Genomic DNA, 15765 nt, shown 5'->3' on the forward strand with positions numbered 1-15765 from the left:
ACAACACGCAGTCACTTGTGCAGCAAACTGCATTTGGAAGAAAGGTAGGCTCACTCTGGTCTCAGTTTTGAGTTAATTGTCTCAAACAGCAGCAGCCCATACAGCAGGGTTGCGGGGGGGGAGTCAAGTGAGCAGACCAGTCTTGGGCCCAAAACATATTTTCTTGAGTTCTCCATCAAAAATGGGCCACCAGGAAGTTTTTCATCATTATTCATGACATGAATTCACAACACGGTCCCATTACTAGTGCAAACCAGAGAGACAGAGCTGTGCCCATCAGGAGAGGAGGGGTTAATCTGTCCTAAGAGACAGTGCAACCCAGGACCCTGCAGTGCCCTTTGGTTGTCTGGAGTAAGGGTTAGTGTAGTGCTCAACGTATTCCAGAGACTCTCCTGTCTCATAAATAATGTCCTGCAGCTTCGAGGTGAAATACATCATTAAACTTCAAAAGATCTGTATGTAAAGAGATAAATCTCCAAACAACATCCTTTAGCTTCCGGGTGGGTGCCCGGCCAGTGCCTTTGGTTGGAAGCCCCTTCAGCAAACACAGACATCTCGCCTGTCCCTTCCACGTTGGGTGCCAGGCTCCGAGGAAGCGCACCCCTTTGGGCGGCACCATGGTACAAGCATTAGGAACGTCACGCTGACCTTCTCCATTTCAGCGGGAACCCTCAGCTGGGGACGGTAATGAATGACGCACGCTTGGACACAGTACTTACCTCTACCACTTTGTTAACATAGTCTTTTTTGAACTGCCTCAGTTTTTAAACTTCAATGATATCCGGGAAATGATGGCTGTTTGGGTAAGATACATTTTTAATGCACATTAAAATAAACATACATTTTTAAATTTGTAAAAATCCTTATGCACAACCAAAAGCCATCTTTTGTGTTAAATATTAGGGAAAAACACTGCCCTAGTGTATTTCCTCCGTGTCAAAGGTGAGGGCAAACCTGGGAGTTTACACCGATCTGTAGATCTGTAGTCAGCACCCTGCACTCCCACACCGTCAACCAGCTGATTTTGTTAATCGTACTTCTCCAGTTCCTTCAACATACTCATGAGAGATTCGGTCGGAATCTTTCACCCTCACTCCTGAGTTAAAATTTCTCAAACACCAGCAGCCCATACAGCAGGGTTTTGGAAAAGTCAAGTGAGCAGACCAACCTTGGAGACCCAAAACACATTTTCTGGGATTCTCCAGCAAAAGTGGGCACTTACGGAGAGCTAGTTTACCTCTTCCAAGTCCTACCAAAGGGTCTGGTGGAGACCACCACGCCGCCGTCTAGCTGAGTGCGGGGAAATACGGAAGAGGCCGCACTGGTGCGGGGATTTGGGAAGCCACCCACGAGGCATTTGTAAATTTCTTCCCGTTCGGTGAGAACAGGCTGAGCCCCGGAGAGGAGGAGTGCTTTTAGGATCCGGGTGGGGGTGCACAGACAAAAAGCAGTGGCTGCATTTTCTGACAGCAAGAACTCTCGGGGGAGGGGGCGAGGACCGAGAACAAACAGAGCGATGTGGCACACTGATTCCCAACACCCGCCTCCCTCGACATCCCACTATTCATCATCTGCGGCGCACAGAGCCGGAGCTGCCACCTCTCGGGCTCGGCCGTCCCTGAGTGAAGCAGAGCTCACTCCCGGGCATCCATTGTGATCGCTTGGCACTCCTCTCCGCATTACCGGTCACTTTTGTAGGGATGAAATGGTGAGGTTTGCGATCTTGCCTTGCCCGCTGCAGCAGAATAGGAGCCCGGAGGAGTGACCCAAGTGCAGATGAATGAGGTTCAGATAAGCGAACTTGGCTCTGAGATGGGTACAGTGTTCTAGCCAGCGCCCCTGGCAGGAGCCTGGCTAGGAGGGCACAGACCCAGTGGGAAATCTCAGCGATGTGGAGTCTGGGGAGCAGGCCTGGGGTGAGGGGAGGCTCAGGAGGAGAGAGAGGCAGGCACTGCACCTCAAGGGGGTCTTCAGACACAGCCGGCAAGGCCCCGGAAGCCCGGTGAGACCGAGTCGGGCCCCAGGCCCTAGGAATCAACTGTACAGCACATGGGACAGGAAGGGGAATCAAAGCAGAGAGCCGGTAACAAGAATCAGGGCCCCTGGGCTAGAAACTGGGCCACAGCTAAGAGCAAGGTCGTCAGAGTCAGAAGCTACACACAAGGGGTAATCTAACCCAATGGTGCCAATGTCGCCAAGCCCGATCCACTGCTGTTCCCAGGAGGCTGCATTACCTCCCCGCTCAGGTTCGCACTGACCCAAGGGATGGAGGGTGGCGCTGAGGGGGCAGGCGGGGCTCATGTGTTCCCCGCTGCACCCACCCAAGAGGGATGAGAGTCACCCTCTTCTCCCAGAGAGAACCGCACACGGGGTCCATCTGCTCACTGGACCGGAGCTCCCTAACGGGCAGGGACTGTGTCTCGATCTCCATGGAATCAGACATGGCAGGAGCGCCTAGCGGGCCGGGCACCTGCCCGAGGAGTATTTGCGGAGCAGGTGGAGGAGACACAGCCTCTGCTGGGCGGGCATTGCACGAGGCTTTCCCAGCCTCAGCGCAACACCCTCGCCCGAAACGTCCCGTCCCGTCCCGTCCATCGATCTCGTTCTGTGACACCCAAGCAAACTGCTGATGAAAAGGTTGCTTCTGCTGGTTTCTTCACACCGGAAGGGAAGCAAATTCAACTGCTAGGCAGTGTTATTTTTCTGTCTCATTCACTCTGTTGGCATCTGGTTAGTACCTCGGGGACATGGATTTGGTGACTGTGTCAGTCTCTGGGGATGGACACTGAGCACAACTGACTTTGGGTGCCCCCCGCCCTCCCGAGATTCAGGTCCTGAACTCTGGGACCTACCCACGGCCTTTTTCTGTCGTGGGAAAAAGAAATGGAGGGACCGCAAAAGCACCTGGCCACCGATCTAATTCACTTTTCCTGTGGCTCTGTTGTAGTTTCAAAGTTCGGCTCTCAGGTACCCGAACTGCATTCATTGTATTCCTTCCGTGCATGGCACACGCTCGGCGTGGCCCCACACGCTGGCTCAGTCACTGTCGGCTCGGACAGAAATTCAGGCTTTTGTCTGTCTTCTCTTGAGACATCAAAGACTCTTCTTCCAACATGGGTCTATTTTACCACGCGGCTGCCCTCAGTGGCTACTGAGCCACGTCCCTGCTCCGGCCAGTCTCTGCTGTCTCCTGACCTGAGATGCTTCGTGTCAGCTGACGCGTGTCACTGGGCTCTGACTGTTATTCCTCCGGTAGCGTGGAGAGTGAGCTGCCTGGTCCTGTCCCTCCAGCCATTTCGAGCCCCTGCCTGGCGAGTGCCAGCGTCTGGGTGTGAGAACCCTGTGCTGCTGGGCAGCTCATTTGCCCCCCACCCAGTGGCCAGTGCCATTTACCGGGCCCTTAGGGGCTGCCAAGCACTGACCTAACACTTCTTAGATGTTACCTCTTTAACTCCTCTAAAAGCCTGTTGAGTGCTATGGGCGATTATTTCCATTTTACAAGGGTGGAAGCTGAAGCCCGAAGAGCTGAGGAACTTGCCCCAGACTGTGGAACTTCTCGTCGGTAGCGCTGAGACGCACGCTTAGGCCCGCCCGAGTCCCAAGCCGGGGCTTTAAAACTGTAACACGTTTCCCTCCACAGCAATCTCGTAACACTAGCAGTTCTGCTCCCATGCGGGGTTTCCCCTCCTATTCGGGCCGCGTGGGCCGAATGCCAGGAAGAGGGGCCAGCCCTTCCCTACCCTGCCCTGGCCACGGCCCGTGGGGACGCCCGCTCCAAGCCACTGTCTGCTGGAGGTTCTGCTCTGCTGGCTCTGGGAGCCAGAGAAGGGAGGACAGGAGGCGCTGGGGTCGCTCTGACCCTGGGGCAGCAGCCCATTAGTCACTGTCCTTGGCTGTGTGTGCGTGCACATGTGTTGCTGGGCCACCCCGGCGCTGTCCCACGGTGCTGTCACCTGGGGCAGCTCATATAAAGGGCCCTGGTCTCCAGCCTTGCAGCCCTCAGACCTTGGAGATGGGGAGACTGCTGCTGTGGGTTGGTGAGTGTGTCCCTCAGTCCAGGCTTTGTAAGCTTGTCCTCCCTCTGGGCCCCGGGGTGCCCTGGATTAGACAGAGGTGGGGCGGGGCCGGAGGGGCTCGGGGAGGAGTGAGGAGAGCAGTGGTTCCCTAACCTGGCTGCGCGTGGAACATTCTTAGGTTTGGTTTCCACCTCAGACCAGAGAAGTCAGAACCTCTGTGGGCAGGAGCCAGGATACCACTGCTTTCCTATTTGTAGCTGGGTGGAGGACCACTGGCCCAGGGCTTTGGCTGGGACTTCTGGTCGCCCCTGAGCACAGCATGTGTGTGTGCACATGGGGTTTATTGGAGTGCAAAGGAGCTTGGATAGGTCTGGTTGCACTGACTCAGCCTAGAGATGAAGAAACAAGTGGACAGGGCGTGAGTCTCCATTGGCGTGTCTGCGTCTGCTATGGTGCTGGGTCGGTGGGTCCCTAGAGGGCTGGGGGGGCATGTCACCCACTCTGGGCACCCGCCGAATCTGTGAGTGATGGCCTCCTTCGTTTCCTGCAGGGCTGGCCCTTGCGCTGCAGCACCACGGCGGTAAGGACGCTGTGCCCCCCACTCCAGAGCCAGGCCGACTCTCCGGCTGGGCAGTGCCCTGCATCCTCGCCCTGCCTTGGCCCTGGGTCAGGGGTCGCTGGTCCCGTACAGTTCAGCAGAGGCTTCTCAGTCACCTGCTGTTGGTGGCACTCTCTGTGTGCTGGGATCCAGGCCCGAGGACCCATTCTGACCAGGAGTTCTAGGCATTCTTTTCCTTCTGGGACCTCAGCAGCAGGGGACCTCAGCATAGCACTGGGGGGCAGGGGTGAGGGGTGATAGTACAGTGGCCTGTCCTCTCGGGCTGTGTCCACACTGCTGTCTGGAAGCTGAGCTCCATCCCGTCCCTTGGCCTCTGCCAGCTGACGCGTGCTCTCCCTTGCCAGGTGCTGCCCACAAACTGGTGTGTTATTTCACCAACTGGGCACACAGCCGGCCTGGCCTGGCCTCGATCTGGCCCCGTGACCTGGACCCCTTTCTCTGCACCCACCTGGTATTCGCCTTTGCCTCAATGAACGACAATCAGCTGGTGGCCAAGGACCTCCAGGATGAGAAAATTCTCTACCCGGAGTTCAACAAGCTCAAGGAGAGGTGTGTCTGCATTGAACGTGGGGGTCACATTTTCAGGCTTCACAGATGGAAGAGAATCAAGGCTTTTCTCCTGTTCCTCCCCAGTGTTCCTCTGATTCTTCGGGTCCCAGCCTCCCCTCAGGCAGGACTCGGGAGCATCCCAGGAGTTGGGAACTCCCTGCTGACAGACGCCCTGAACTCCTTGCCCTCTCTCTTTGTGGTTGCTGATGCTTCTCCCTGGAATGTCCTTCTCCCTCTTCTCGGCCTGCCTGCCCCTAACTCACCCTTCAAGGCCAGTGGTGAGGATTTCACGCATTGTGCTAAAGTGCTTCAGAGAGGGCCTGCCCATCACAGATGCCTCACAAATGCTGGCGTTTTTATTGCCACTTGTCACCTGCAACCCCCAGCTGTGAACCCCCAAGGGAAGGGGCGGGGTCTGCTCTGTCTTTGTCTCCCAGCGGCTAGGTCAGTGCCTGGCGCAGCGCTGGCGCTCCGTGAGTGCTGTGTGAGCATTCCTTCCTGCACAACTCCTGGGTTCTCTCTCTCTGTGCCTGCGTGGATGGTCACAGGCGAGCAGACAGGAAAACCCGTGTCATTAGATTACAAGGCCCCTGTGAGTAGGGAACAGCTTGAGTGTCGTGCTCGCTGTCGAATTTCAAGCACCGAAAGCACTCCATGGCACATAGTAATCGCTCAGTGAATATTTGTTGATTAAGAAAACGAGTGAAGAGAGACATTTCAGCCTACGTTTTCCTTTTCACGGGGACAGTATGGGGACGGGGGGAACTTGGGCGGACTTTGGGCAGCCTGGGGCTTCCTGGGGGGTGACGCCTGTGGGTTGATCTCTCCCCTCTTCTCCTTTGCGCCCCTTTCCTGTGCTCTGCTCTGCTCCTTCCCTCCCACCGCCCACTTCCCATTGGCCCCCCGAATGAATGACGGGAACAGCGGAGACTGCAGCCGCCCACTGGCGCGTGCACCCAGCTGATTGACTCTCTCCCGCATCGCAGGAACCGGGGGTTGAAAACTCTGCTGTCCGTCGGAGGCTGGAACTTCGGCACGTCCAGGTGAGGCGGTGCGGCTCCATCTTCTCTCTGGGGTGCGGGGGGTGGCAGGTGGGAGGGTGCAGCAGGCGGGCTGGAAGTGAGGACAGGGAGGGGAAGCCAGCCTGGCTGCGGAGAGAAAACTAGTGCAGACCCTCGCCCCCAGGCCCCCCTCCCCGCTCCTGTCCTGACCTGGCCCTGGACTCAAGGGCCCCCCCGCCTCCCCTCTGTGGCGAGGGAGAGGGACAGGGAACTTCCAGCCGGGTATGAGAAAGGGGGTGGGGGGAAATGAGGGACAAAATGGGGCCTCACCATTGTCTCCGCAACCCTTCCTAGGAGGTAGGGGTCCTGTTTAGGATGAGAAGAAGAAACCCCAAACCTCACAGGTCCTGGGTTTCCTCACTTTATAAATGGGTATTTATAACTATCCACCTCGCCCTGGAGGAAGGAGCTTCAGGGGAGGGCAACCTGGTGGCCTGGGATTGCACGGCTGTTTCTGTGCAGGACAGTGGAGGGAGGATGGGCTGTGGGTAAGAGCTGGCTCCGCCCACCCCAGGCCCCACCCCAGGCCCCGCCCCTCCGGGGCCCCTGATTGCTGGCTGTGTGCAGAGGGCTGCATGCAGACACCTGTGTGCAGACACTTGTGTGCAGAGGAGGGCCTGGGGGCTTTACACACACCATCTCGTGGGTACTCGGAAGAGGCTCACAGAGGGCTTCTTTGCATTGCACATTTGCAGAAGAGAAAGCAGGAATGAGAGGCATTAGGGAACTTGCCACATTGCACACAGGTGTCCCTCTGCGACCACCCACCTGGGAGGTGGCAGACAGGTCAGGGACCCCGGTCTGCCTCACCCTGAACCTGGTGAGGTGTCTAATCCCTGCACATAGAATTAGCCGAGCATAGCTTCCAGTTCAACTTCAATTAATTACACATTTTCCAGTAATGTAGAAAAAAAATCAAACAGCTGACGAATCAAAGAGCAAAGAGGCCAGAACCCCTATCAGAGCCCGGGCCTCTTACACCTCATCTTGCAGCCCCGGCCCAGATTAGCTCAGACAGCTTTGAGGAAATGCTGGCCCTCGGCGGGGGTTCCCTCCCTTAGTTCGGTCAGGGACAGAGTGTCAGCGCCCAGACAAGTGAAGGGGCCATGCAGGCAGAGTGCCTGGCCGGTGGGCCCCGTGTTCCTGCCGCCGTTGAGACGGAGCCCGCCTCCCACGCCAGGCTGGGGCTTATTGGTGCCCCCGCCCAGAGCCAGGTCAAGGTTTCTGTACCTCCTCCCCGCTGCCCCGATACCCCATTCCTGGGTACTCGGCCCCCAGTGCTGGGAGCGAATCTAACAAGGGTCTGAGAGTTTCAAAGACCCGCCTTCCTCTCCTCCAGCCACATCCTGGTGCTCTTCACGGGATGAGGACCCAGGGGCCCTGCGGGAGGTGGTGGTTCACAGAGAGCGCTCCTGGCCTCAGCCCGGGTCTCCCTGCAGGTTCACCCATATGCTGTCCACACCCGCCACCCGGGGGAGGTTTATCAGTTCAGCTATATCCCTCCTGAGGACACACGGCTTCGATGGTCTGGACCTCTGCTTCTTGTACCCGGGACTGAGAGGCAGCCCCACGCACGACCGGTGGAATTTTCTCTTCTTAATTCAAGTAAGCCCCGTCTGGCAGCTCCCGGGTCTGGAAATGATTCTACTTCTATCGTATATGGGCTCGTGGCATGGGAAGAGCAAGCAGGAGGCCAAGGGCAAGGGCAGGAGAGAGTGGTAACAGAATGTTCTTTTCCTGCCATCAGCCTAGAGGTGTTGGGCCAAAGAGCTGCTGAGCAGGTGTCCTGGGGTAGCTTGTTCTCTGTCGTGTGCAGGTCCTGCTCCAGGCCTCCAGCTAAGCGGTGCCCTCTCTGGGCAGCTTCCTGGACACCCAAAGGCAGGCGGTCTGCACCCTCTGCTCCTGACCCTGCCTGCCCCCCCCTCTTAAATCGCTGACCACATTGGCTCATGCCTGCCTTTCTGAAGGGCCCGTGGGCAGGGCCTGAGTCAGGGCCTGAGTCTGGCTCGCCTTCACGTTTCCAGAGCCTGGCTCAAGGGGCTCTGCGAATGAAGGGGTCCTGGAGGGCGCCCCTCTCCCTGATTGTGCCGTCTGGCTGCCTCTCGTCCCCCCAGGAACTGCTGTCGGCCTTCCAGAAGGAGGCCCAGCTCACCTCGCGCCCGAGGCTGCTGCTGTCTGCGGCTGTCTCCGGGGACCCGCACGTCATCCAAACAGCGTACGATGTGCCCCAACTAGGAAGGTGAGTGGGGGCCGCCTCGGAGGTCAGAAGGCAGGATGTCTCTCACGCTCAGAACCCCAGAGCTGCCCAGACCCTGCCCTAGAGCCTCCTGCGTGCCTCCCTTGGAGGGGGTGGGCTGAGGAGCATGGTGGGGACACGGACGGGATCCCTGAGACCCCAGGCTTTCTTTAGGGGTCAGAGGGAGGGGAGGCAGCGCCAGTCCCCACAACACCGTCCCGGGTAGGATCTCCTGCGTAGCCCACCACCAGGCCTCCCAGGGGGTGGCCCATGGGCCCGGCCTCTGCCGTCCCAGACTCCATCTGCGGACATCTGCCATTTGGCAGGTGACCGACATTGAGAGGCAGCTGAATCACCAATCACTGGCACATAATCTGGCACAGAAATTCCCAGTCGGGCCCAGTGTTCAGGGTTCGGGAACCCTGCAAAAGTTCCAAAGCCAGACAATGAAGAGCTCATAACTCCTCCTGGCCAGGCTGGCTCTGCACTAATTTGCTCGAATTTCAAGAATTAAGTATTTACAAGCCCTGGCTGGCGTAGCTCAGTAGATTGAGCACGGGCTGTGAACCAGTGTCGCAGGTTCGATTCCCAGTCAGGCCACATACCTGGGTTGCAGGCCACGGCCCCCAGCAACCGCACATTGATGTTTCTCTCTCTCTCTCTTTCTCTCTCCCTTCCCTCTCTAAAAATAAATAAATAAAATCTTAAAAAAAAAAAGAATTAAGTATTTACAGACGGATGCCGGCCGAGCAAAGACAGGACGGGGGGGCGGGGGGGGCGCGCCTGTGTGTGGTTACGCCAGGGAGAGGGGTTTCAGTGTGAGCGGGAGGGGAAGAGGCCCCGTGGGGTGGGGCAGGGGGGTCCTGCCTTCCCCCACCTGGGGGACCTTAGGCCAGTCAGTTCACCCGGCCAGGTCTCAGTTTCTGCAGCTTTAACACGGAGACAGCTGCGGTACTCAGGGTATTGGCCGGATTGAAATTAAATGAGATAATCCATGGAAACTCGAGTTCCAGTGACCTGGTAAGTGCGGTACACCTCGTCACTGTGACAGCTTCCTGGATGACGGGGGTTTCGATGGTCCCTTGAGTGGCAGACGACAGAAGCTCTTTGACTGTGGAGGGACAGTGCCGCTTTGCTCCTGACAACGTGTGCACACCTCTGGAGGGCCTTGGTGTTCTAGTGTGGCGCCTCCCTGTTTCCATGGATACGCTCAGGGTGGCGCAGGTCCTGAGACGCAGGTGTGCCTAACCAGCAGTCTGCTCTGGTGGCAGCATCTAAAGTGGATGGCACAGCTGGGCCGGCCCCTCAGGCAGAAACGGCAGGGGAGCTTGGGTGGCCAGCACACAGCTAGTTAGCTAGTTAGCTAGTCATCTAGTTAGCACTGTGATGAGCCGACTAGCCAGCCCACACTTTCTACCTATGCCCTCCTCCCGCCCTTTACAGACTCCTGGACTTCATCAGCGTCTTGACGTACGACTTACACGGAAGCTGGGAAAAGTTCACAGGACACAACAGCCCCCTGTTCTCTCAGCTCGGAGACCCCAAATCTTCGGTGAGAGAGGGACGCTCCCAGAGGCAGCCCGGACATCTGCCCCCAAGCCCGCGCCGCAGTGACAGGAGGGGTCTGTTCTTCCTCTGTGCAGGCATATGCCATGAACTCCTGGCGAGAGTCGGGGGCCCCCTCGGAGAAGCTGCTCATGGGGTTCCCCACCTACGGACGGACGTTTCACCTCCGCCAGGCCTCTGAGAACTGGCTGCGGGCCAAAGCTGTGGGGCCTGCGGCTCCGGGGAAGTACACCAAGCAGCCCGGCTTCTTGGCTTATTTCGAGGTGACAGGAACAGGGACCTCGGTCGGTTGGTTAAGGCCCCCCCACCTGTAGCTGGGCCAGAGAGCAAGGTCAGGGGCAAAGGCAAGGGTGAGGGCTGGAGACGGGGCCGAGAAGTAGTTTGCTGGGCAGGGGAAATCCATTCTCTGGGGCAGTTCCTTTTTCTTCAGGGGAAGTTATGTGAGTCCTTTGCAAGGGCTGAGGGGCTAGATGGGATCTGAATAAAGGGGGACTGATATTCTACCCCTCGAAAGACTTCAATGTCATACTAGTCAATCCTGACTTACTATACAGCCTAAATGGAAATAGTTAATATTTGCTCTATGTATACATATATATAATTGTAAACATTTGCAAAAGTAATAGTACCATCTCCTCTCCCCTCCCCCAGTGCCGCCCCTCCACCCGCCTCATTCATTCACCTCTCCTGGCCGACCTTGTCCCACCTCTAGTCCCTGGCCCTCTCCCTCCCCACCACGAGATTGTTTTGAGGCAATTCCGAAACAATCTGTACCACGGATTCTTTCTCCTCTACCCCAATTCTACGTCCTTCACCCCAGTCTCAGCACAGCTTGCGATTTTTGTGGAGGAAAGACACAAGGCACCAAGGCGATGTAACGCCCGGGAGTAGACAGTGAGAGGCCCAGGGGGGCGGCGGTCGGGGCTGGAAGGTCTTCTGGAGCAGGCAGCTGCTGAGCAGAGCTCCGAAGCGCAGCAGGGCCCTGATGGGCGGGCGGGAGCGGGAAGACGGGAAGGCCCTCTCAGGCGGAGGGCAGCAGGCGCAAAGGTAGGCGGGGCGTAGGGGTGCCAGGGGGAGGGGCCAGCGTCTTTCTAATCTTTGCTCCGCGCTGACCTGCAGGGACGTTTTCCTGCTAATGCAGTGACGCATCGCGATGAATGAAAACATCGCGATGAATAAGAATGTAGTGAAATAATGTCCTTGGAGGGCATTATGGGTCAAAGAGATTTTGAAAGAACTTTTAAAGAACCATCAAACCCCACAAAGACTTAGATACTAACTTCTGCACCCAGCTCAAATACCTCCGCTTGCAGGGAGACGCCGCCCCCGGATGCGTGATCGATTGCCATGACCTACTTCTCTTTGCCTTCGGGAACTTGAAATTCCTTAGATTCAAAAGCTAGTTCGACAAGTCCCTAGATGGGGCAGTTCACACCAACTGCTAATGAACAGAGAGATTTGCTCATGAAAACTCTTTGGAAAAGACACAGGTTGGGTCCAGGGTCAAGTGTGCCACGGCGAGGACTTTGCTCTTGGCATTCTTTACGGAACCCAGGCTGGGTTTCCCACGGGAGTCACTCGCCCCCTGCTTCTTGCTGTCCTTTCCATCGTGGGCGCTGGAGGAAGCGATGCGGAGCAGGACGGTTTATTCAGAACGGAGGGAGGCTTTCCTGCAAGTGGCTCCCCCACTTCTGCTCGGGTCCCCCTTCCCCTCCCTCCCCGGTGCGGGGTTCCGGATGCTTCATTCCCGGACACGGGGCAGGGCGCCTGCGGCCGCTTCCCTCCATGGCCCTCCGCAGAACTAACCCAGATCCTCCGGGCAGGTGTGCTCCTTCCTCCAGGGGGCGCGGAAGCTGTGGATCGACCACCAGTACGTCCCGTATGCCTACAAAGGGGAGGAGTGGCTTGGCTATGACGACCCCACCAGCTTCAGATACAAGGTGAGCCCTCAGTTCTTCTCGATCCAGCCTATAGCTTCCCCCTGGCTACCACGAGGCCCTTGTCTGCACTGGGGTGGGGCGGGGGGGGGGGTGCGTGTGTGCTGAGTAGAGGGCGAAAAGGCAGGCACGTGTGAGTTTCAGGCGTACCCGAACTACACAAGGTCTCCTAAACCCACCCGGTCCAGCCCTCTTATTTGGAAGAGGAGAAGTCTCGGTGGGTCAAGATCCCACAGCTGGTGAGTGGTAGAGGCTAGGTTCTGACACAGGCTGTCCTCCTGACCCTCCTGCCGCATTGCCTTCTGGGAGTCCGTCTTCTGTTCTGGGCCAGGGGGCCTGTCCGAGGGTGGCCAGGACAGCAGATTGACGGACCACTCCCCCTTCAGGCATCGTATATAAAGAGAGAGCACTTCGGGGGGGCCATGGTGTGGACCTTGGACCTGGACGACGTCAGGGGCGTGTTCTGCGGCGAGGGCCCTTTCCCCCTCGTCTGCGTGTTGCATCGCCTCCTGCGGCAGGCCGGTGAGTGGCTGTGACCTGGAAGCTGGGGTCGCGAGCTGTGTGAGCGGCTGCACTGGGCGTGCGTCAGATCTGAGGCTTTAGGGGACGCTGAGGGAAGGGGAGGAGCTTCGACGATTCCCAGGCCGATCTGTGCTCCCAGTTTGGGAGCGTGTCCTTTGCCCTCTCCGGGCCTGGCTTCCTGCGTCCGTCCTGCGGGAGCGGTCCTTAGACTCGGGACATGCTACGGCCACCAAACGAGATAGGGAAGGGAAACGGCAAGCTCATGGTGAGCGCTCAGTGAACGTTAGTTTATTCCTCCCGGTTTTTCTCTCCTGCCTTCATGGACCAAGGGCCAGAAAGAAAAATTACATTTCTTTTGATATCTGTTGGGCGCTGGAGACTCCCCCTGGCAGTTAGGCAGGGGGCCTGGCGCCCTGGAGCTGACGGTGTGCAGGGCTCACTGTGGGGGGGGAAGGGGAGAGGGGGCTCGGAACGGGAAGACAGCTGCCAGGGGGAGCCTGGACTGCACCCCGGTCTGTAAGAAACGCTGTCCGGAACAGCCTCCTCGGCCTGTGGCTCTTCCTAGTGTCTCCTACAATGGGGGGCGCGGTCGGTTTCGCCTTGAGGATTCAACAAGTAAGGAGTTGGGCCCTGGGGGCGCGGTCCTGCTGAAGGGGCCGTCACAGAGGCCAAAGTGGGGGCCTGAGGACAGAGGCCTGGCAGGCGCCTTCCTGGGTCCTTCACCGGGAGTGCGGCAAACCCACTGAGTGCCATGGGTGCCTGGGGTCCGGTGTATGTGATGAGGCCGGGGAGCAGGGCCTCTGTGCGGTGGGACTTTACCTATGTCCTCATGTGGGTGCCTGTGAGATCCTCCAGTTCTGGGTTTGGGGAGCAGGGACTTCAGGCCTGGGGTGGTGCTGGCCCTGCCAGGAATTATGGGATGGGAAGGAAGACATGGGAAATCTCATCCTTTTCTGATGATTTTCTGTAGAGTCCAGCTCAACCCTTTCACTAAAAATTTTGGTCTCATCTGCTACAAATTCCTCAAGAACCAGCCCCGGAAGGCTGACCACTGATTCTCGGGGGCTGCTCCCAGGAGGGGTGAATGTGACCGAGGCGCTGACCACTGATTCGCGGGGGCTGCTCCCAGGGGCAGAGGGCGTGGCCACTGGGACCCAGAGAAAGGCTGACACTGTGACGACACTCCCCAGAGGCAGGGCAGTGAGCCCCACCTGGGGAACCGCACCCTTTGTGAAGCACAGTGTGGTTCTGCAAGGGGAGACGGAGACCCCCATGGGAAAGACTGTGACCCCCGTGGGAAAGATCGTGACCCCTGTGGGAAAGATCGTGACCCCTGTGGGAAAGACCATGACCCCTGTGGGAAAGATCGTGACCCCTGTGGAAAAGACCATGACCCCTGTGGAAAAGACCATGACCCCTGTGGAAAAGATCGTGACCCCTGTGGAAAAGACCGTGACCCCTGTGGGAAAGATCGTGACCCCTGTGGAAAAGACCATGACCCCTGTGGGAAAGGTCGTGACCCCTGTGGGAAAGACCGTGACCCCTGTAGAAAAGATCGTGACTCCTGTGGGAAAGATTGTGACCCCTGTGGGAAAGATCGTGACCCCTGTGGGAAAGATCGTGACCCCTGTAGAAAAGATCGTGACTCCTGTGGCCCCTGAGTAGATGATTCTGGCCTCCGTGACTCTTCGGACTGAGACCTCTGGAGGGAAGGTCGAGGTCCGTGGAAGGAAGGCTGTAGCACCTGCTAAGATGACTGTCCCTCGCAGAGATGATGGTCCTCCTGGTGGGAGGACTTTGACATCTGAGGGGACACTGACCCCGATAGGTTACCTTGGTCTTTAGATGGGAGCTGAGAACAGGATTCTGCCCTGTGGCCTGTCATCGAGCCCCCAGGACACATGTCTCTTGCTTTTGACAACCTCTTGTTTCCCGTGGACAGAAAGCATTCTGTCAACTCGATGTCCCTTCCGAGTCCTCTCTCTCTAAGGAAAGGAAACCTAGAAAACTCTTCTGTGGGTCAAGGACCCTAAGCTCTGTTGGTGGCACATGCTGGGGACAGCCCTTGTCTTTTCTTGACAGAAGCCACCTGTCCCCAGCCATTCGTAACCACTCATGGGGCAAAGCCACAACAAGCTAATCTCTTTCTGTCAAATAAACTAGAAACAAAGAATCCGTCTGAGTTCTCTGGAGTTATTTTCCTTCCTTCCTTCCTTCCTTCCTTCCTTCCTTGAATTGACTGGCATGACTGTGGTTGATAAAACTACAGAGGTCGTGGGGGTACAATTCTACATGTAACACATCAATTGCATATCGTGTTGTGTGTTCACCACCCCAAGCCCGAAGTTACTTTCCTGAGGTGGCCTGTGCAACCCGATTTCAGCTTCTCCTTTTCAAGGCCACTTCCCCTACTGCAGGTTTGGGAAGAGCGAGGTGTGTCGGATCCACAGGATGGTTCTGCTCTGTGCTTCTCTCTGCCAACCTCTCACGTGACTGTGGGTCAGAACCAGAATCTCTCCTGGAGTTTTCCGTCATGCTCAAGGGAGGCCGGGAGAAGGAGGCAGAAGTTGCACCTTCCAATTATATTCCCTGCTTGGTGGCATCTTAGCTGTCTCTGAAAAGATCCCTCCCTGCTCGTTCTTCCCATAGGCAGTGATTGAGAGGGAAGCAGACGCAGCACACCTGTGTGTGACCTGCATGCAATTTGTGTGTGACCTGCACGCTTCTCCCAGGTCTCCTCCAGACGTGTGGGTTCTTGCTGACTCCACCCTGCAGTCCGCCCCCCGGGGGCACTTCCTGCCCCGACGGACCCTCGTAAGTCAGTATAGACACAGGCCCAGTTTCTGGCCCCGCCTTCTAGGAGACCATGATGCTCAGAGTGGGAGCCATGCCTATCAGTGATGCTACCTTTTTTTTTAAATCCTCTCCTGAGAACATGCTTACACAAGAGAAGGGACAGAGAACCATCGACGTCAGAGAGAGAAACATCGATGGGTTGCCTCCTGCCCGCACCCCGACCGGGAACCAAACTTGCAGCCTAGGCACGTGCCTGGACTAGGAGTTCAACCTGAGACCCTTCGGGTTATGAGATGATGCCCCAACCAGCTGAGCTGCACTGGCCAGGGCTGATGTTACCTTGTCTTTTGGAAGTGCAAGCCTCCGAGTCTTTAAGAGTCTCAAATTAGAATGCCCGTGAGGCCAGGCACCCATCCAAAATGACTGGAACAGGTAAGGATGTACCCACACACGTGTGAGTTCG

The 15765-nt window shown here is 57.3% G+C and overlaps 1 protein-coding gene across 1 annotated transcript; it reads left to right on the plus strand.

The window, feature by feature from the left end:
* The first annotated feature begins 4012 nt into the window (after positions 1-4012).
* OVGP1 (oviductal glycoprotein 1) lies at positions 4013-14539 on the plus strand. Its single transcript, XM_045816989.1, is given in 13 exon segments — positions 4013-4037; positions 4567-4596; positions 4980-5184; positions 6171-6227; positions 7685-7850; positions 8360-8484; positions 9925-10033; positions 10125-10310; positions 11871-11987; positions 12371-12506; positions 13477-14167; positions 14276-14379; positions 14382-14539. Coding segments are annotated over 13 exon segments (2109 nt in total).
* Positions 14540-15765: the final 1226 nt, after the last annotated feature.

The sequence above is a fragment of the Phyllostomus hastatus genome, unplaced genomic scaffold, assembly GCF_019186645.2.
Source record: "Phyllostomus hastatus isolate PE091 unplaced genomic scaffold, TTU_PhHast_1.1 phas_scaffold_216, whole genome shotgun sequence".
NCBI lineage: Eukaryota > Metazoa > Chordata > Mammalia > Chiroptera > Phyllostomidae > Phyllostomus > Phyllostomus hastatus.